The sequence below is a fragment of the Salmo salar genome, chromosome 23, assembly GCF_965601325.2.
Source record: "Salmo salar chromosome 23, fSalSal1, whole genome shotgun sequence".
Lineage (NCBI taxonomy): Eukaryota > Metazoa > Chordata > Actinopteri > Salmoniformes > Salmonidae > Salmo > Salmo salar.
In genome coordinates, this window is record NC_138313.1 from 29,220,356 (window position 1) to 29,243,692 (window position 23,337).

The 23,337-nt window shown below is 38.8% G+C and overlaps 1 protein-coding gene and 1 long non-coding RNA gene across 2 annotated transcripts in view; both read right to left on the bottom strand.

Annotated features, from left to right (window-relative positions):
• Window positions 1–23,337, bottom strand: part of LOC106584343 (uncharacterized) — a 54,923-nt gene that overhangs the window by 14,225 nt on the left and 17,361 nt on the right. Inside the window, exons 2-3 of the long non-coding RNA XR_001323725.3 lie at window positions 16,824–17,073; window positions 8,873–8,978 (exon numbers count right to left, since the gene is read on the bottom strand). This is a non-coding gene — a long non-coding RNA (uncharacterized LOC106584343). The remainder of the gene's footprint in view (window positions 1–8,872; window positions 8,979–16,823; window positions 17,074–23,337) is intronic.
• Window positions 10,415–13,200, bottom strand: LOC106584342 (transcription factor Sox-2). Its single transcript, XM_014169545.3, has one exon. The coding sequence runs from the start codon at window positions 12,875–12,877 to the stop codon at window positions 11,930–11,932; it is 948 nt and encodes a 315-aa protein (XP_014025020.1). The 5' UTR covers window positions 12,878–13,200; the 3' UTR covers window positions 10,415–11,929.

Sequence of the window (23,337 nt, forward strand, 5' to 3'; positions counted from 1 at the left end):
CGCATTTTTCAGCACAATGCACGACCAAATAAAGCTAAGTAGACTGCGAAAACGTCGTTCTAACTAGATACTTTAATGTACACTTCATTACCTCAAGGATCGATTATATTAACATCTGAGCTACAAGCCTTGAGTGCAGTCTCACCCGGGGCGACTGTGTGATGGAGTGATGTTCTGATTGTGGTTGGATGCACGCGCAGTAGAAGGTGCTCATGGGTTAATGTCCCGCTTATCATCAGGCAAAACGTTAAATGACACAAGCTGTCACAAAATCAATGAGTGGTCCAGCTGTCCCGGATCTTCGTCTCCTCTTGAAGTCATAACTTGGACTGACACCATGCCATCTTTGTGGCCTTGCTTCATATGGCATTTACATTTCATGAGTTGAGCAATGAGCCATGGAAATAGAGGGCATTACTGTTTACTTCTAGGCCTACAACTATGGACATTGACAACCTTGACCCAGGAGTCGACTTAACATAGTAAAGGTAAATGTGTCTCCCTCTAGTTAATGTGAAATGTTATGTTTCGGCTGGTACGTATTAATTTGTGGATGTCCATCATCCATTTCATATGATATGTTACATAATTTGTATGATATCTTACAATTTGAAATATGTGTGGCCTACATTAGGGTTTAGGGCAGGGTTTCCCAAACTCGGTCCTCGGGACCCCAAGAGGTGCACGTTTAGTTTTTTTTCCCTCTCACTACACAGCTGATTAAGATAATCAACTAATCATCAAGCTTTCAATCAGCTGTGTAGAGTTAGGGGAAAAAACTAAACGTGCACCCCTTGGGGTCCCGAAGATGAGTTTGGGAGACACTGGATTAGGGGTTAAGGTTAAGGTTAAGGTTAGAGTTAGGCAGTGCTTGATTTGAGCTGGATCCTGCAGAACAGAATCCGGCTCCTCTACATTTTTTTTGTTTCTTTCCGGAACCCATTTGTCAGGATCAAGTACTTCTCTTGGCATGAAAAACTATGTTCACTGTTTGCAATGTAAAAATGATAATAAAATCAGAGTTAAGTTCAATCAATCAAGTTGCCTCTTCTGTAATTATCCGGCCCCCTAAAACACGTAATGTGAAAACGTGCCTGATGTTCTAAGAATTGGTCGTGTTCGGCCGGTCAGGTTTTATGGTTTGGCAACATTGTAGTCTGTTTAGACCAAGGCGTGGCCATTGCTGCAGTGAGAGAGAGAAGTGCGCCTGTATCTCTCACGGAACTACAATGAGATTCGCTTTCTATGATCTCTCTCTGCTCTGATAGACATAACCCTGCAACTTTAATCTTTGCAGTGTTGCACTTCATCATGCATTTCCTTATAGCGGCAGGAAGGGTGCTGGAAGTTCCGCAGCATCCTTGATACATTTAAATACATTTCTCAAAGTTATTGAATTACTGCTGTCTGTTCAGAAATAAATGAAATAATAAAAAATACTACAACAGGAGTAGGCCTATAATTTAGCCACAGTGGATCAATAGCTTGTTAAAAAAAAACAGTGTGTAAATGCCTAGCTGTGGACTGTGTGCCTACTGTTGGAAACGTGCGGCAAATCGTAAGTGAACATCATGCAGGCAAAACAGGCCTTTCACAATATTTCCAATACAATTGTGGGAAAACACATGTTGGAAAGCAAATAGATTTAGCTGAAAATAGAATAGTAATTTGTCTGTAGGCTACCAAATATGCTATCAACTTCAAAATAGTCCTGTTGAGGGAACAGCATTGTTTTACAAAGTTTAACTGACTTGCCTAGTTAAATAAATGTTAAATAAAATACATTTTAAAAACAAGAGAGAGAGCGCATTGGCAGGAGCGCATCTGCCATCGCTGGTGAGTGAGCTGAACATCATTGGTTGAGTCAGTGAAACCGGAAAGGTTTATTATGAGTGTAATTTCCTCCTCATATTGTACACTATGTCTTCAGATACCTAGGCCTACGACAAATGTGTTTTTTTTATTGATCTCAGATTCTCAGTTTGTCAGTGTCAAAGAAGCCTGCCATTTCAATCATTTGTGAGGTATTGAAAAAGATTATTGTAATGTCTCCAGACATCTAAAATTATGTAGAATTGCATGAAATGCGTTTATAAAAAGCCCGTTTTTTCATTGACCCTAGGCTTAAAAAAAAATTTTTCCATGTGTACAACTTCTGCAAGCGCCTCTACTCTACTGCTCTTTGCAAGCACAAAAGCGATTATATGCATGCAATGGTTTATTATAAAGCACCACCCAATTTACAAATTAAGCACTGGGGTTGGGGGTTAAATGTAGAGTTAAGGAAAGGGTTAGCTAACATGCTAAGTAGTTGCAAAGTAGCTAAAAAGTAGTAAGTAATAAGCAAACGTTGTCCATGATGTGATTCGAACACACAACCTTTGGGTTGCTAGATGTTTGCATTATACCTATCTCCTTTCATTTTTGGCTTAAGTAACCTTCTGTATCATGTAACTATACCAAACAGAACATACCATACGTTTGCTGGAGGGATACAACTTGACATACACTATGTTATGTCTACCCTTTTATGGCCAGCCAGCTCTGGAAGGTTCTATTTTTTTAATGTCCTTTTTTAATTTATTTAACTTTATTTAACCTTTATTTAACTTATTTAACAGTTAAGTTCAAATTCTTATTTACAATAACGGCCTACACCGGCCAAACCCGGACGACGCTGGGACAATTGTGTGCCGCCCTATGGGACTCCCAATTCCCCCCCCCATCTCTCTCTCAATTCAATCTCTCTCTCGCTCTGTGATAGCCTAATGAAAAATGTATCTTGAAGCAAACAGTTGGTTTTTACTTGTGGTAGGTAGGCTACAGAACTCGTTTCATTGCGTTATGCTAATAGATGGGCTTATAACGCACAGACACTGAAATCTCATCCAGCTACGATTCGCTTTTCTGAGGGAGATGTCATTTCGCAGGGGGGGGGGGGACACAATGACGAGCTCGTGAGTGACAGAGCTCTGATCTCAGCGATAGGAAGATAGCCACCTGATTAAAATGGTTCGCTTGTTCCCCTTAGTCACTCGATCAGCGTGTGAACTCTTCTTATTTATAATCAAATGCAGTGACCGAGTAGCGCCCAGAAAAGCATACTTCCAAGTTCCAACCCCATGTAATTCATTGCCCTATATTTATTAAACGCTGCCACAGGTGCAGCTCTCAAAATCCAATATAGATAATGTAAACTTTTATTACAAAATAATTCATAGGTTATTATTAGATTATTATTATTCACCGTCTTATGAGTTTAAAAAAAAACATGTGTGGTCGCAACAGTACACGTTTTAGAAACGAAAAAATACATTTTTACCAATATATGATTAATATTTCCCAAACGTGAGTGTCAGCCCCAGCCAGGGCATTGTTTACCCCGTGCAGACAGATCCATGTCGCATCTGAGTCATGCGTCATTATCAGTCACAGAAAAACGCATTGGATGGTCTCTAGAGACTTTTTTTTTTTTTAAAGGACCCACTTTTCCATTCGAGAACTGTTTCTGTCAGAGCGACAGGAGAGGGACCACTCAAAAACTGTGAGCCACGGACCACTCTTGAGTATTAATTAGGGTGATGCAATCCATAGAAACGTATGGATTCAACATAATCGACTTTCCAGTTCTGGCGGGAGAGATAGAATAGACAAGTAGTTGGAGGATATAATTTACTGTTTGAGGGAAGTCATGCGTGTAATTGAGTATATTTAACACCACCATTTTTAATGATCAATGATTAAGGGTGAACTCATTACATGTTTCAGTCTCTCTGCTTTTATCATTATTTGACTTTGTAGAGGATGTTGGTTCGTTTGTCATACTCTCAGCATTTCACACATTTGGACAATTGTGAAACATTTGGGGGGAATAATTCTGCGTGTTGTTTATTATTAAGCCCAACAATCTTTATTTTTTTTTTATGTCAGAGCAGGCCTATGTGATTGATGTCTCTCACATTCCTGAATAGGCTTCTTAAAGATTTATTCGGCTATTCATATATATTCTCATTTTGATTGTCCTACAGGCAAAATATGTGAGCTTTTTCATCTGTATTTTAGATATGTGATCATTTTACGTCCTTCTGTCAACAAACCCAGGCGCTCAAGCCGAGTAGTTCTCCCACTTCCATTCAAATGACTCGGGCATCATGTCGCATGTCTATAAAGGGCCTTTGTAGTGCCCTTTCAGTACTCAGACAAACTTTTGTAAACACTTTGTTCTAAAGCATACAGAAAGTCAGCCGCTTGCGAACGAGCTGCTGTCCTAGATTTATTTCCACGCACACTCTCGATCAGCCACAGGAGTAAACATATTGATAAAGTTGGATAAGGTTCAACTTTTCATTGGGCCTACCGTTTCAAAGTTCAAACTGGTATTCCCTATAGATACAGGTCTATATGCTCACATTGAATGACTGAACTATCTAAAGATAATACATATTTTATTTTTACATTCTAATGTATTTATTTTTCTTAAATCTCGAAATGTGTTACCCAGATGCTTATAATGTGGGCCTAGATCAATATGGGGTGCATGAAGACTGAAATTGTGAAGGAATGAAGTGAACAATGAGTTCTGCTGTTGGGGAAGTCAGTGCATTGCTGTCAACAGAGGGTTGGATAGCGACAGTCATCATGGCCATTGCCACTACTGGGAAGTGACAGAGAAGTTCCCGTTTCGTCTGCTGATGATTTACCCAAAAACAACGTCGAACGTCAAAGATATAGTCCTACAATGTCACATATATGATTTTAGAACGACTTGGAATAAAAATCCCACTTTTAACGAAACAAACCAATCTAGAGCGTACGTTAATTGGATGATTTTGTAAGACATGTATTTATTTATATTCATATTGCAGGCCCATCATATTACGTTTATAGCCTAGAAAGCCTAGTGAACGCTGTGTGAGTCAGATGCAGCATTCAGACCCTCAGGGTCTCTGACGTTCCATGGTGCCAAGATGTAGGCCTATAGACGTTAACAGGTTACATATATACTGTAATATTTGTCACCAACTGATGCTTGCTATAGGCTAAACCTGTGCATAAATCTGTGCGTAAAAGGGGCTAAATGGAAGAGTGATACTTTTAAATGAGTATGCTTATAATGAAACTACGCTATTATTATTATTATTAAACCTTTATTTAACAAGGCAAGTCAGTTAAGAACAAATTCTTATTTACAATAACGGCCTACCTGGGATCAGTGGGTTAACTGCCTTGTTCAGGGGCAGAACAACAGTTTTTTACCTTGTCAGCTCGGGGATTCGACCCAGCTACCACAACACTACAACCAACTTTAAAAAAGCATCTAGTATATAATGAAACATTAACAAATAACTTTTTACAACTTGTTCTAGGCCTAAGTTTTAATCATGCATGGTCTTTCGGAATGTTATTTATCAGGTTTGAAAAGCTTGTCACAGTGGATGTGTTTTTGGTTAGCATTGACACAGCAGCACAACTGTTAAAAGCTGCCTGAAACAAACATCCTGCTCCCCACCCCACGCTGAGCTTCTCGCCTCATTTGTTTCCCAGGCTATGCCAGTGTTCCATAAAGCTCGAGCTTGATCTGCATCGTACTGCACACCCCTGCTGGCTGCACCACTGCATCAAAGCATATATTGTTCTAGGCATGGGTGGACTGACCAATAGATGTGGAAAAGCAGAAACACTTGCCCCGTCACTATTGTTGCGCATGGGTAAACTTTGTTTCCGCACAATAATAGCCTAACAAATAACGTGCGCTGTTTTCAGATTAGAATGTACTCAGCCTATCATGTAGCAGTCCGTTATCACCTGTTGCCTGGCAGACTGCGGTAGGCCTACTATACATGTGGTAGTGAAGACCAGAAGCCTGACAGACAGAATGTCCCTGAAGTGAAACTAAAGTTTTCCAAGTCTGCTCAGCCTTATTTCCCATCACACAATGACAATGTTGCCCATCAAGATTAAAACATATTTTACTTTACTAGTAGACAACCGGTTCAAGTTTTAGTTTAGTCTCTTTGAGGGGTAGGGGCAGAGGGCAGTAAAGCGCAAATAGTGTTAATGGTATATTTAATGGCAGAAATAGTATTAATAGTGTATACATTCCCCTTCTTAGAATAGATGAATTTGAGTCACAAATGGTGTAGTCTATATGGACAGTGGTCGTGTCTTCTGCTCTAAATGATATCTTCGCTGTTCAATTGCAGTGGCCATGCACCTTCTGAAATTTCCACAATTAGATGTGCATTGTTCCCAACCCAATCTAGCGAAGCGTTTGACGTTATTAGGCTAAATAATAAAGAGATGGTGATTTATATTGTTTTTCGTGAAAAAAATGCAAATGATACGCTGTTATCCCGTCATTAAGAGTGTATTAACTCGAATTAGTTATAAAACAATGTGTATATTTAAATTTGAGCTATATCTGCCACTTTCAGCAGTTTTGTTCCTGTCTAAAATAGGCCCAATCTGTGTTTGTATTAGCTATGATACATAGTGACATGCATCATCATAAAAAGTTTAATTTCCCAATATGATTCAGATAACAGCAGTTTGTGTAGAGCATGCACTATGCGGTGAATAACCGGATACATGCAGAGCTATGTTCAATTCAACCAGCAACAAATACTCTCAATGTCTACCTCAAAAGTGTTAGTTTGATTTAAAAATAAATAAAACACAACACAACTTGAGTCACTGAAATCATGAAACGTGAGAGACCAACTGTATCTTATCAGAGCTAAATCCCGCGATTAGAATTATAGTCAAGTGCCAATAGGCCTCCATAGCAACTTCAGTACAGTGGTATCCCACTGGGCAAACAGATGTCAATTCAACCTCTATTCCATAGTGGTTCAACGTAATTTCATTGAAATCACGTGGAAACAACGTTGATTCAACCAGTGTGTGACTCAACCAGTGTGTGGCCAGTGGGCATATTGTATTTACTAGGACATTGTTAGTGCCTACTTATCCATTGAACAGTGGTTACCGTCCTAATCCCCTAGACGCCAGAATATGCAATGAGTTTAGGGTCGCCGTTTTAGAATTTAAAACCCACCATCCATTAAATTAGGGTGAGTCCAGAATCGAAAACAACTAAGTGGCCATGGCGATGGTTGAGAAAAGAAGGGTTAAACATTTGATTGTTATTAATAACAGACTACGGGGCGGCAGGTAGCCAGCCTAGTGGTTAGAGCGTTGGACTAGTAACCGAAAGGTTGTAAGATCGAAATCCCGAGCTGACAAGGTAAAAATCTGTCGTTCTGTCCCTGAACAAGGCAGTTAACCCACTGTTCCTAGGCCGTCATTGTAAATAAGAATTTGTTCTTAACTGACTTGCCTAGTTAAATAAAAAAATAAATACAATGACAGTATATCAAACTGTCCACAGAAAATAACTTGAAGAATGTTTTAAATGATGTAGAATATGATCTGTACTCAAAGCACACATTTTGATATTGCTATAAACCTTTCATTATCAATTATAAGTGATAAAAAACACAGGAAAATACAATAACAATCCTGAGAGTCATTCAGCCCATGCTTGTGTATATCTTCTGGCGAGCTGTAAAGTGTGTGAGCTCTGCTCGGTAAGGACTGCACTGCACTGAGAATGTGTGAGAGGCGCATGCTGGCCGACAGTGTGTGGTCTATTGAACTGAATGCGCATTTTGGCTGCGCAGAGACCGCGAGACCCCCATCCCCCTGCTTCCCTGCACCTGCACGGGATCAGGGAGCGACTGCCATTCACCCCTGAAACCACTGTTAAAATAGACGATATCTCTGACAGTTTTCAATTCAACGAATCTCACAATGCCACACCCCCTGCAGATACCCGTCCACTACAACCCCCAACTCCTCAAAAACTACAGCAGATAAAGCGACAAAAATGGTTACTTTAGGGAAAAGTCGTTTTCTGTACACTGTTGTGTATGCTATCACTGACTAATGGCCCAATAACGAGACATAGGCCTAGGCCTAATATTTTCCAGACGAAATAATAAGTGCATAAAAACATCAACAACAATAAAACAACATCAACAATAATAATAATGAATTAAATATAATCTCCTCAAATTCCATTATGCCACCAAAGGAAATAAAAGAGTAGGCTAATAGTGCATATATGTATAGAACTATGCCTATTGTGTAGCCTACCATGACTTTCATCCAGATTTCATTATGTTTTCGTTTCTGAATAAGAAGTTATAAGAAGATATAGGCTACTCTCTCACATGGTGTGTCCAACAAAATATTAGACAATGAGGAACATGGAGCATAGGAAATGCTCTATTTACCAATCTAGTGCATGGGACGTCATTGCTCCATACGATCAGTAAATCTGGTAACTGATTAGGGGTTCAATTAGAAGCCTATTGGGGACTATTATGTGTGTGCATATTCCACTACCTCAGAGAACACTTACTTAGTGCTATCGGGGATCCATACACTAAACCCTAAGACTAACCCCTACCCTAACCCTAACTCTAACCTTAACCCTAACTCTAACCTTACCTTAACTGTCGATCGGGTAAGGTCAGAGTTGGGACGTCCCAAGGATCCCGAATTAGCAAACACCGATAACACTATGGGACACATCTCTGACGTTTGTATATAATTTATCAAACGATACACATTTTAACTACAAAAACGAATATAGAAATATGACATAACCTATATGCCTATCTGATTAAATATTGAGGTCTCTTGACGCATATCTTACTTTGAATGAGATCTGGACACTAGATATGAAGATGTGTTGGGCCCTCATATGTTGTGATTAATACTTTCCAGGAAGAGCGTGTCATTTCACAAAGATATCAAAAGATATTATCTGAGGGGTTTTACTATGAGCAAAACATAGAGTGCTTACCACCTGTTGCTGTCCACAGCTGCGGCAGCCTCCGCGCGGACCGCGGCGGAGCAAAATCAAGGCCTTTTGGAACAATTGGGTCCTCTTCGAATACGGCGCTGTTATCCTAAATCACACAAAACGATATATTTAGTTGTCAATGTTTTACGTGTGTACTCGGTAGTTCCATTTATAAAAAAAAGGGACAATATCCAAGCATTCAAAACATTAGAGAGTTGAAGACAACCCAGCGGCGTTTGAATCTGGCGCTCCATTGAGCGCTTTGAGATTAAATCACGCAATTGAAAATACATTTAAACACTCATCTTTTATCCTTCTCTCCTATGTGGTGGCTCAACAAGGGGATTCCTTGACTGATCACTGCTCCTCCAGGGAATAGTCCAAGCCTGATATCCCTTATTCAATGTGTAGAAAACGGGAGTCTCTCAATGAAAGTCCAACACAAAAGTCTTAAATTCAAGAGGTTCAGAAGCCTAATATTAGGTTAATAGTAAATTCCCTTTCCCTTATCACAACTATTGTGAATTTATCCTAGTCGCCCGTTCTATTTTCATGAATGTTTTCCACTTACGTATTTGCAATATACTTTAAAGGTAAAATGCATATATGTCGTTTCTCCTAATCTCCAAAAACATGAATGTAATTAAAGTTAAATGATCATACTCAAAATATATATAGGCTAGCATATGATCACACAGGCCTTTCGTGCTGCCATTAAATTGAAATTAAAAGCCTAACACTCGACCTTTAAACATCCTAGTTTATCAAACATGTTCAACTAATACAGCCAATTATAGGTACTGCTTGTATAAATAATTCATTTAACCACTGCTGCCTGACCTCTTGAAAGTCCGGTATAGGGACACGATTTTCGGAATAATACTTTGGAATGAGCCCTCGTCAAATATTCATTTATCCGTTAATGTGAGCTCTTCTCCCTCGAGACCTAGTCTCATAGAAGCTTCCCAGCCTTGGCAAGCAACAGTTCTAATCTACCTCTGTAGTTAAAAAAACATGTTTTTAACACCCACATATTTAAAACGTTATGTTCAATGGATAGACCGTAATCTCATCCAGGTTTCATTTTGAGAAACGACAAAGACGACAGTTTGAACACTCCCGGCAAGATGTTTTAAAGTTATGCCCATCGAGATGAACTGTGTGAACCATGGTTAAGACAAATCATAATTTGAATAAACAGTGAATTCAATGCCCACTCGAATATGGAGATATTTAGGCTATAGGCCTCCGAGTGAAAATTATTTGCGCTGTTTGGGCCTTTTGATTCTTTGCAGAAATACTTTCCATTTGATTGAATCATTAAACAGGCTACATTAAGTGTTAGCCAAGTAGAACAATTTATATTAAAATAATAATACAATTAGGCCTAACCCCGAGCGACATTAAACAGAAAAATGAAAAATTATGTGGTGCATGCATGCTTTCAAGACAAGTAGGCTTATAACAGGCATATTTATTCAATCAATTTGTTTCGTTGTTGCTCAGTAGGGGCTATCTTTATTCATATATCAAGAGCCTCAATGTTATTAATGTTTTATTATCCGTACCACAAACATGCCTACATATTATCCAAACTAGAAACATGCCTTCATAATCCAGCTCACATGGACTGTCTCTGCGTCTATGTTGTCACACTTGTTTTCTGATACATGAGAGCTAAACTTAATTCATTCAAATCAGTAGGCCTATGACATGATATGCACCAAACCGGTTCTCAATTAGAATGGTAAAATAAATCAAATGATGTGTGTATTGATTAATGAAAAAAATAAAATGAACGACTACCTGGAGAGAATCTTCAATATTTTGGGCGAATAATGTTACCCTCAAAGCATAGGGGCATAGCGCATTTCACCAAAAAAATGAAAAACGTCGTTAAACTGAGTCTAAATCATCTGAAGACTTAACATGACAAAGAAACATGCGTGCACGCGGGTGCTTAGACACAGATGCACAGAAGCATACACACATGCACGCACAAAATGATGTGGTTTGATTTTGTTTTTGTTGATAGTTCTGATGAGATATGATTTAAGACTTAGCATGCTATAATAACTTAATTAGGCTATATTCCTGTGTGTTCTTGGGTTGTAAAAAAAAAATATGACAGAATATTAAAGTCTATCAAGTTCTGACATATGATGTGATGAATAAATACTGATGCAACATGAATAACATAAATGCAATACAAAACATGGACAATCCACAACAAATTGAGCGTGGATGACAATCTTATCTAATTAATCAAATGATAAATAAAATCAAAACTCATACAATTTCAAGTATCTAAATTTCAAAAATTTATTCATTTCAAACTGCATATTGAAAAAACTTCGCTGAAATTGTAACTGTTATAATGATGAAATTAGTTCGAATATATATACATGGAGTGTTGGCTGCTGAGTACAGACCACATTTTAAAATACAACTACGGGAATGAAATGTGAAATAAAAACTTAAAATATCACAGTAAATATACATCAATTGTACAAATCATTAGAAAATAAGGAACACAAACTTCATACCTCTAACAGATGAAAAGTGGGAGACAAAATATAAATTAACAATTATGCTTAACCTGTAAGGCAAGGTTTCTGCTTATTCTTATTTTTTAAAAGAAATTAAAATGGTTTAGTACTAACGAACCTTGAGGAGAAACATTTACCTGCTTTGCTTATAGGCCTACTTCCGCTTTTCCAATGTTTGCAGTTTTAGGAGTATCTTGAACTCAAATTCAATTCTGCCATTTTCTTTTATGCAGAATTTCGGTTTATAAAAATGTAACCTCTTGTAGTTTACAAACATTACATCTGATTGTTATGTTTTTTATATATAAATACTGTACAAAAGGTGATTGCAATAATAAAACATCTGATTGAGACTCTCCCACTTTCTACTTTCCAAACTCATACACCATTGAAAAACTTTATAGAAAAAAGTTGTGTTCTTTCCTTGAGTTCTGTACAACTTTTACCACCCAAAAATGTCTGTACAAAAATAGTCCATAGTAGTCCAGTTTCTCTTATTAAAGTTTATTTACATATGTGATAATGGGAGTGTGCCATTAATCGTCGTGCCTGGTACAGGTGCGCTCTGGTAATGTTGGGACATATGGAGTCTGCTTTGGGCAGTTTGCTCCGGCACCTCAGCACCCGGTAAGTACATACTGATCATGTCCCGTAGGTCTCCAGTCTGACACGGAGCACCCCTGGAGTGAGACGACGACGTGACTATGGGGGGACTGCAACTGGACTCTGACTTGACCACCGAACCCATGGAGCCCAGAGTCATTCCAGGAGTGCTCTGCTGTGAGTATGACATGCTATACGTGGGTGATCCGTTCATGTAGGTCTGGGAGTTTGTCATGGAGTTGTACTGAAGTGCGCTCATGTCATAGCGGTGCATTTGCTGCATCTGCGCGGTGTTGTGAGCGTTTAAACCAGGGTGCTGGCCGTAACCAAGCTGCTCCTGCATCATGCCATAACCTCCATTGGTCCAGCCGTTCATATGTGCGTAACTGTCCATCCTTTGATTAACCCCACCACCCAAGCCTCCCCCTACACCCACTCCAGCGCCCATGGCATTGCCGCCCGGCGCAAGAAGCCCACCTGGCAGAGTATACTTGTCCTTCTTCATCAGCGTCTTGGTTTTCCTCCGGGGTCTGTATTTGTAATCCGGATGTTCCTTCATGTGGAGAGCCCGGAGACGCTTCGCTTCGTCAATGAAAGGTCGCTTTTCGCTCTCGGATAGAAGCTTCCACTCGGCCCCAAGTCTTTTGCTTATTTCCGAATTGTGCATTTTGGGGTTTTCCTGTGCCATCTTTCTTCGTTGTCCCCTCGACCAAACCATGAAGGCATTCATGGGTCTCTTGACTCGGTCCGGACTGTTTTTCTGGTTGTTTCCAGATGAATTTGAATTCCCCGTAACCCCAGAATTTGTCTGGGGTGCGGTTGGTTTCAGTTCAGTTTCCATCATGTTATACATTATAAACAGATTTTTATTAAACTTGCCCGACCAATGAAAAAAGTCCAACACAAAGGTAGCTGGAGTTACCTTGTCGTTTTCAGTAACTTTGCAGAAATAGTGAACGTATTTTTGCCTTCAGCCAGTAGGTCCTGTTGTGTCCAAAAACTTCTCTCTTGGTCTCAAAGAAACAACAAACTACTTTTCCCTCTTCGCCAGAGCCTTGACAACTCCGGATACTTTTTGAACAAGTTAATAGACAACCATTCATGGGATGAGGGCTGTCAGGGAATAAATGCCTTTTTACCTGACCAATCACAGAGCGACTGTTCCCTCGGCCAGGATTGTGTCTTTTATTTATCATAAAGGGGCGGGGTTACTCGCGGTCAGTGGTGGAGCACTGAGGCAGAAGCTGCGGTTATCAACCAATAGAAGCTATATATGTATTATTCCAAGTGCTTAAAGTGGGAACATTACACTAGGATGGCAAACTTTAAGTGCTTCCTACTGAAAATCGAAGGAACACAAGCTCCAGAACTTATACAGTAGGATACATTTATGTTGTTAAGTAAACAGCATATCGGACCAATTCAGCTTTTTAAACTTTTATAGGCTACCATTTTAAACCAGTTCAAACGTTATTTGGAAGCATGATACATAACATTTCAAACTTCATTCGATATTTTATCTTCACTGAATCAAATGTTCAATGTGTCTTTAGATCAAGTTTGCTATTTCGGCTATATCGTGATTTTTTATGTTCAATGACAAAACAGGGGCAAAAGCAAATGGAGCATAAATCAAAACTTACACATACAAATATCCAAGCCTACTTCACCTTTGCTTATAATAATCACTTCATTATCATTAGGCCTATAGTGACAGTTGAAGAAACAGTTGTGAAAGTAGTAGTCTAGTTGTAGTAAGCTATTAGCAATACGGGTGACGTTCTTCGTTATTAGTAATTAGGCGATGTGTAGCAATCCATTAAATTAATATAACTGTTTTGAGTTAATGAATCGATCAGCAAATTCAGCTCGGTTTTTGCACTGAAAAGCGGATAGGTAATCTTAGCTGTTTCCCCATTGTGTAAATGGATGAGCTTCAATTCAACTGAAGTTGAATGCCAACAGAAAACGGAGACATGTCCATAACAGAAAACGGAGACATGTCCATCACAGAAAACAGAGACATGCCCATCACAAATAATTAGTTTTGTTTCGGGTGTTGTCAGTACATCAGCCCGAACAAAAGCATGACTACATTCCGTTGTTAAGATCTTTTTTGTTGAAATTCACTTCGTCACAAGACAAAAAATTATATAGTAAGAAAAGTTTACTCACAAACAATATGACCAAGAGTGGTAACCACTTCAACGATAGGCCAATATAACAGGCAATTTTATCCATAGATTTTCCATTTATAACATCAACAATTGGCATTGGAGAATAGGCTTGGACAATCTCTTATAGGCATATCTGATGGATAATTTACATTACTGTGATCTACAAAAGCTGATAGAGCATGAACAGCGAAAATACACTAACACGCCTAATATGTGTTCATTAAAAGCACGTGTTTATGCATATATGAATTCACATATCGGAAGGTTCCAACTGACTTGCCTAGTTAAATAAAGGTACAAAAAATATATATTGTTCCAAAAGGTTGTATCAGCCACACAGACAGATGAAGCCCGTTGTTACATGGCATCAGCGCCGTCTGCTGGCGAAAGGGACAATAGCAAATAACCTTCACCAGTATGAACCTAAAAGGTTCATGGAACACTATTATAGTTTATGTTAGTTTGTTCTGTTGTGCGCTGTAGCCTAATTATATAACTTGTATACCAACTACAGGTTTAGAAGGATCATTTATTTTCAAACATTCACGCTTATGATAAAACAGTTGGCAATGATGCTGGAAATGCTGGAAAAGCATAAAATAGGCCTATAGCCTACATACATCTATTGAGAAACTTGACACTGAATATATTGTATTTTTTGGACACACTGTTTTGAGCGAGTGCTTATAAAGTTTTAAATCTACAACGTCTAGCCTATACTATTAATATAATAATTTTAGCCTATGCCTATTTTGTACATGTTATTAAACAAAACATCACTACCTATTTGAATGATATACAAACTGGTAAATAGTTTATTACCACCATATTCAAAAGGTTTTGAGTAATTGGGTGAGATGTGGAGATACAACAGTCAGAACTAGCCGCTTTTTTTCCCCCCCGCTATTTGTAATCTGTTTACGATAATGGGAAAAGCAACAGCGGGAAGTCTGCTACATCTTCAACAATCCTTAACAGGAATTTCCCTGCATTTGCAATTAGCAAACTATTTGACAACTAACCGATTTGCGGGAAACACCGTTTGACCACTCGAGAGACCAAACCAACTAGTACTATTTGCACTATAAAACAAACCTATTTTTAAAGAAGGCTCGACTGAGCAAAAAGCAAGAATAACACATTTATAGGCTATTTTATTCATGTACAAACTAGAAAGAAAAACACTGTAATTCATAGCAAATTAACTTTTTAATAAAAACTAATTGTTTCTCGTTAAATGCAGGCCCATTCATATCAACTCTTGAACATAATGAGTGTGAAAATATCGTAGAGGGAATCTGTTAAATATTGTTTTTTAAAAGCCCTTCTGGAAAATGTAATCACTTTTAGCTCCCTTTCAAAATGTACATCTGACCCGATATAAAACCATGCCTGCCATAATAACCCTTAGGCCTATAGCCTAACTCAATATACCTCCCATAATAACCCTTAGGCCTGCCTCATTATATATCCCATAATAACCCTAATGCCTATAGCCTAACTCATTATATCTTTAATCACACTAAAGTCCTAAAATATCCATATTTACTGAATATAATCCAACATAACCAGCACTGATATTACTAATTGGATGTAATATATTTATTTAATCAATGGGTTTACTTTTTAAACAGATCCTTCCTTTTCTTAGAGAGACAGAGAGAGAGAGACAGAGAGAGAGAGAGAGAGAGAGAGAGAGAGAGAGAGAGAGACAGAGAGACAGAGAGACAGAGAGAGAGAGAGAGACAGAGAGAGAGAGAGAGAGAGAGAGAGAGAGAGAGAGAGAGAGAGAGAGAGAGAGAGAGAGAGAGAGACTTCATGGTAAGGAAAATGACCGAATATAACCATGATGAATCTCTAAACTTTATATTATTGTCCACTAGGTGTCGTGCTAGTGATTGGAGAGCAGTAGGCCTGCACCAAATAAAATATTAATTTATGAGCACTCAATACATGTAGCCTATGAAATACCCAAGGAAAAGGGAGAGTGGATTGTTAACGAGTGCAATTTTAAACCTAATATAGTTAGACTAACTTAACTCTACCCGCAAACATTTTTTTCTCTAATTTGGTATATTGCTCTTTAGTAACTTCAAACTATAATCAGTATAAACTCAGAAATTGATGAATACATATTAAACATTTACTTTGGAACAATCATTTGAAAAGTGTGATGTTTCAATATTTGTGGTTGACAGCCTACTCTCAAGTAGCCCAGATCAAGGCCAAATCAATACATCATGAAAAAATATTAAGAACATGTCAAACATTAGGCTAGTTCTGCGGAAGTATGAGGACAATTGTGTAACAAAATGTAAAAAAAAAAATACATAATGGGACAAATCTAAAACAGTAGTCAACAAAACAAACAAAGCCATTACAAAAACAAACCAAACCACTAAACAATTACATGATGGATATTTATAATAGACAATCTACTTGAAATCTAATGTTTTCGAGTGTTGAGCAAGCTTTAAATTATGTCCGAGAACCCAATGGGAAAATAACCCACGAACCACTGAAGCTCATAATGCGATACTCTATCACACCGCAGTGCACTGCATATAGGCGCAGCCTGCTTTTCACTGTCCCCGGACCACTCTCGACTGCAATGCTACTTACGTGCCAGTTTGGGTGTTGTCCTCATCTTTGCTTGATTGGCAGAAAAGAGGATGGAACAGTATCTGGCCGATTCAAGAACCACTCTTCAGCCGCCGGAGATCCCGCTCTCTGCTCGACCGAAACAGCGGTAGGCTGTCTCTCTCTCTTTACTCGCCCCGTAGTCTGCAGGTTTTTCCAAAAGCCAGTGCTCTTACTTCAGCGTACCGCCGCTCAAGCTGCTCGCTGAACGCTGGTGTTTTGCTCGTTACCCCTGTAACAAGAAAAGCCGTTTATGGCTACACACAATCTGAAAAGGGGCCGATTTAAAAAGAGAAGAATGCATCAAGAACAACAAAAGTCAGTTATACCAAGTCTGCTTCACCCCCCCCCCCCCCCCCCCCCCCCCCACCACCACCACTACAACCACCCCACATAATGAGAAGGGAAAGCTTTATATTTTGTTCAGTGGGTATTTAGAGATAATTTGAAGCCATTGTTTCTGATACAGATGGTTCTTTTTAATACAATAACGCTGCTCTTTGTGAATTCTACCCACAATACAAATCTAAAGCGTTCTCCTGAATAACAATTTTGTTCTCTCTTGTATAGGGCAAACAAAAGCTGCCGTGAGGTAATGGGCTTGGTTTATTATTGAAAGGCATAGAATGGGGATTTGATAAAGATTTTTTTCGTTTGCAGAAAGTAGGCTTCACTGCAATGTCAAGAGAAGTTGGCATTGGTTGAACAAAACGTTCGCTATAGTTTGGAGATGAACATTATATGAACATTATTATTAATATTATCATTATAGTAATACTATTATTATTATTATTATTATTATCAACAATTCCCCAAAACTGGAGAGAAAGCGGAGAGAGACACTTTTTTGGAGAGATTGGCTCCAATAGACTATGATAATACGAACTGTGGTTACCGATTTTGAATCAAGCATAAAAGTTTCATATAACATGGGTTTAAAATCTCAATAGTATTGTTACCATGGATTTCACATAGCATTATTCTTTTTTAGTTAAATGAGATGATTGAATATAGCATTCAGGGAGCATAAGGTTTCTCAATAGCCATTTAAAGTAACGTATTCAATCTGCAGCTGATGCCATTTGTAATTAAGCTACGGGCAATCAATGAAGTGCTTTAGGAGTTACAAAACACAGAAGCACAGAAGTTTAGCCAAAGAAAACATATTGCATATCACTAATCATTAGGGCTGAATTTACTCTCCATGTCACCTAAGCTTTGGCTTTGGCCTTACTCAAGGTCTTTATCAGTCCTGTCAGGGAGCTGGAAGAGAAAATGGCAATCTGAAGACAAAAGGTCTCAGCAGGGAAAGTTGTTAGTCAGTGGCTCTACGTTTGTCTACTTTTCTATAGGAATTACTGGCTTCCTCTACCTTCCTATAGCTCTATACAGACAGTAATCCACTCCAGTGGCAGCAAGGGCTTTGTCTTCTCATAGAACACGGTTCACTGTTAATCTCTGAGGTGCTGCTGCTGCAAAGGTGTGAGCAATAATGACTTAAATCAAAATTCTATCCGTTAATTAGCTTGCAAGGTCCACCGAAAAAATGGAGGGAGTTGAACAGATTACGAAGGGGATGTCTAATAACAACAACAAAAACAGTTATCGGGTAATAGGAATATTATGGAGGAGTTGAGTGACAAAATGTTTGGCTGCCTCCACCTCGTTTTAAATCAGTGCAGCCAACAGTCATCTGAAAATGTTTCATGTTTTTCTTAAAACTCACTATCCTTCCTCTCAATTGAGAGCCAAGGAAAATTATCTTGGCTTTGAGTATTATTGTCAAGAGGATTAACAGATTTTACTGTTAGTAATATGTTTTGCCAAAGATCACATTACTAACTTTTATCTCCAAGTTAGATTTTAAAAACTTTTTTTTTTTGCTCCTTCGCACGCCAATATCTCTACTTGCACATTCATCTTCTGCACATCTATCACTCTAGTGTTTAATTGCTACATTTTAATTATTTCGCCACTATGGCCTATTTATTGCCTTACCTCCCTAATCTTACTTCATTTGCACATACTGTATATAGACTTTTCTATTGTGTTATTGACTGTATGTTTGTTTATTCCATGTGTTACTCTGTGTTGCTGTTTGTGTCGCACTGCTTTGCTTTATCTTGGCCAGGTCGCAGTTGTAAGTGAGAACTTGTTCTCCACTGGCCTACCTGGTTAAATAAAGGTGAAATAAAAAAATAAAGATAATAGTCAAATGAGTCTACAATGGATGTCTTTGGATGATTTTAATTAAAACTACATTGAGAGAGCAATGATTCAATGCAACAGCTCATTGTTTCCCAGACAGAGTCTAACAGCAGTATGGCTGAGAGAGTTCACTTAGAAGTGTTTTGAGCATCTCAGAATGCTAACACATTTCAGATGAAAAACTGGGCATTCATATATAACTGGGCATCCACCCATCCACCCACGCACAAAGTAAACCCACCTAACACACCCCTCTGCCATAAACCACTGACATACAGTATATGCCTATATAACTCACACTCAGCCTGGTAAGTATTCACTGGGAGTGCTCTCATGCATAGCACAGTAATGACTGAGTGACAAAACACTTGTCATAATATGCTGTGACAGACTGTAATAATAGTCATAGGCATTATGAAGGCTGACATAATCCTATTAACTCAGAGAAGATGTGTGATACTTATGTGAATTGTCATGACTTGCACTGTCCAATCATATTATCTGATAATCTGCATTTTCCCAGGTATGGAAGCCAATGCTATACCTATGCAATTTCAAACAATCTCAACAGAATTATGCATGCTACTAGCATTTTCAGCTACGTGACACAGAGTACATAGACAGTGTAAATCAATAGACAATAGAGTTGAACTGGCTTGAACCTGCCTACCAGTAAAAATAGTTAGGGAGATGCCCCACGTGGAAAACAGCCATGTAGCAACTATAGCAAATAGGTGGTGTGTCCCATCATATAACAGAAGACCTGCACTGTAAAACACACATAATAGATCCAGCTAAGTGGCGATACTCTACCACAGCGCTTACTAGACAGTTACTCTAACCATCAGACATACCAATGGGTTTGTATACTGGCCAATTTGAATTAAAATAAAGCTTTGCTTCTGCTGACCACACATCATTATCCATGAGACTATAATCCCAGCAGCAAATCCTATAGTTTCCAGAGCCAGGGCCCTTTTGTTTGAGATTGCTGACTGCTTAGCATATAACAAAGAGAAATGAGGCGTTCACCTCATCCTCTGTAATTAAGTGTGGCGAGTAATTTAGTGACAAACCAAGACACCCAAGGCAGCGTAGAATGATACCTTTTAGATGCTGGCCACATCGTCACAGAAAGAGATACCAAGCAAAGTACAGTAGAAGAGAGTAGACACTGGACTGGTGGAAGCTACTGTACAATCCCACGTCTTTAAACAAGCTATCCATTTCCCCCCCCAGATATCACATACATATATTCAGCAGCAGCAAAAATAAATAAAAAAAAACATTAAGGGACAGGCGGAAGAAAATCAAGATGTGTAGGAAATTGAATATTTTAATTGAATCATCAACACATTTTTATCTTACTATAGAAGTGAATGGGGAGGTACTTCAGATGAATACAAGGCAGAATTAATGGGCTTATTTTGAATGATTAGTTTGTTCATTATGACATAAGTTTTGACTCTCCTGGATTTCTTCACATTTTGTTGTGTTACAAGTGGGATTAAAACGGATTTAATTGGAATTTTTTGTCAACGATCAACACAAAACACTGTAATGTTAGCGGAAAACAAATTCCAATAATACTCTTAAAAAATTAGCAACATTAAACAGTAATATACCTGGATTACATAAGTATTCATGCCCCTGAGTCAATACATGTTGTTAGAAACACCTTTGACTGCGAATACAGCTGTGAGGCTTCTCGGGTTAGTCGCTAAGAACATTGCACACCTGGATGGTGCAATATTTGCCCATTATGCTTTTCAAACTTCTTCAAGTTCTGTCAAGATGTTGGGGGGTCATGGCTAGACAGCAATTTTCAATTCTTGCCATAGAATTTTAGCTCATGGTGACATCCCTGAGCAGTTTCCTTCCTGTCCGGCAGCTCACTTCAGAAGGACGACTATATCTTTGTTGCGTTTGGGTGGTTTAATGACATTTTATTTGTCAAATGCTTCGTAAACAACAGGTGTAGACTAACAGTGAAATGCTTCCCAACAATGCATAAAGAAAAAAATTATAGAAAAATAATAAGACGAGGAATAAATACACAATGAGTAATGCTAACGTGGCTATATACATGGGTTTCCTGTTGTCCAAGATCAGCCCCTTTGTCTTGCTGACATTGAGGGAGAGGTTGTTGTCCTGGTACCACACTGCCAGGTCACTGACCTCCTCCCTATAGGCTGTCTCATTGTCGCCGGGGACCAGGCCGAAAAGTACGAAGTCTTGATATACAGTAGATTTTAGATTCTTCAAAGTAGCCACCCTTTGCCTTGATGACAGCGTTGCACACTCTTGGCATTCTCTCAACCAGTTCCACCTGGAATGCTTTTCCAACAGTCTTGAAGGCGTTCCCACATATGCAGAGCACTTGTTGGCTGCTTTTCCTTCACTCTGCGGTCCAACTCATCCCAAACCATCTCAATTGGGTTGAGGTCAGGTGATTGTGGAGGCCAGGTAATCTGATGCAGCATTCCATCACTCTCCTTCTTGGTCAAATAACCCTTACACAGCCTGGAGGTGTGTTGGGTCATCGTCCTGTTGAAAAACAAATGATAGACCCACTAAGCGCAAACCATGCTGGTTAAGTGTGCCTTGAATTCTAAATAAATCACAGTTAGTGTCACCAGCAAAGCACCCCCAGACCATCACACCTCCTCCTCCATGCTTCACGGTGGGAACCACACATGCGCAGATCACCCTTTCATCTACTTTGCGTCTCACAAAGACACAACGTTTGGAACCAAAAATCTCACATTTGGACTCATCATAGCAAAGGACAGATTTCCCCCGGTCTAATGTCCATTGCTCGTGTTCCTTGGCCCAAGCAAGTCTTCTTATTATTGGTGTCCTTCAGTAGTGATTTCATTGCAGCAATTCGACCATGAAGGCCTGATTCATGCAGTCTCCTCTGAACAGTTGATGTTGAGATGTGTCTGTTACTTGAACTCTTTGAAGCATTTATTTGGACTGCAATTTCTGAGCTTGGTAACTCTGATTAACTTATCTTCTGCAGTAGATGTAACTCTGGGTCTTCCTTTCCTGTGGCGGTCCTCATGAGAGTGTAACGGTTGTCGTCGGGAATGGAGGACCAAAACGCAGCAGGAATGTGGATGCTCATCTTGTATTTATTTTAAAATAAAGAGAACACCAAAATAACAAAAACGAAGAACTCACGAACAACAAAACAGTCTTGTCAGGCTCACACAGGCAAAACAAGAAACAATCTCCCACAAACACTTAACCAAACACATACCCATATATAGGACTCTCAATCAGAGGCAACTAGAAAACACCTGCCTCCAATTGAGAGTCCAACCCCAATAAACTAGACAAAGAAATACAAAAGACTAGAGACCAAATAGAAATACAGACCTAGAACATAACCCCAAAAACCCGGAAATAATAAGTCAAACACCCTACTACATAAAACACCACCCCGAACCACATAAACAAAATACCCTCTGCCACGTCCTGACCAAACTACAATAACAAATAACCCTTATACTGGTCAGGACGTGACAGAGAGCCAGTTTCATCGTAGCGCTTGATGGTTTTTGTGACTGCACTTGAAGAAACGTTCAAAGTTCTTGAAATGTTCCGCATTGACTGACCTTCATGTCTTAAAGTATTGATGGATTGTCGTTTCTCTTTGCTTATTTGAGCTGTTCTTGCCATAACATGGACTTGGTCTTTTACCAAATAGGGCTATCTTCTGTATACCACCCCTACCTTGTCACAAAACAACTGATTGGCTAAAATGCATTAAGAGGGAAGCTGGTTAAGAGAATGCCAAGAGTATGCAAAGCTGTCATCAAGAAGAATCTAAAATCTAAAATATATTTTGATTTGTTTAACACTTTTTTGGTTACTACATGATTCCATATGTGTTATTTCATAGTTTTGATGTCTTCACTATTATTCTACAAAGTAGAAAATAGTAAAATAAAGAAAAACCCTGGAATGAGTAGGTGTGTCCAAACTTTTGACTGGTACTGTACTTTGAACAAGGTTTCATTTTCAATTAATTGAAAATGAGACATGGCAATCTGCACAAAGGCAAAAACACAATTTTTAAACAAGGGATGACCTTTTCTTAGCAATCTACTTGAGAACCATTTTGGATTCAAGTAAAACTTTTGAGAGAGGTTTAGTGCTTTAATATTTAGTAATCTCAGCCCACCCTGTTCATATTCATTATATAGATAGGCACACTTTATCTTCTATGGTTTAGCATCCCAGACAAAGCGTAATATTTTTTGTTCATATGATTTGAAAA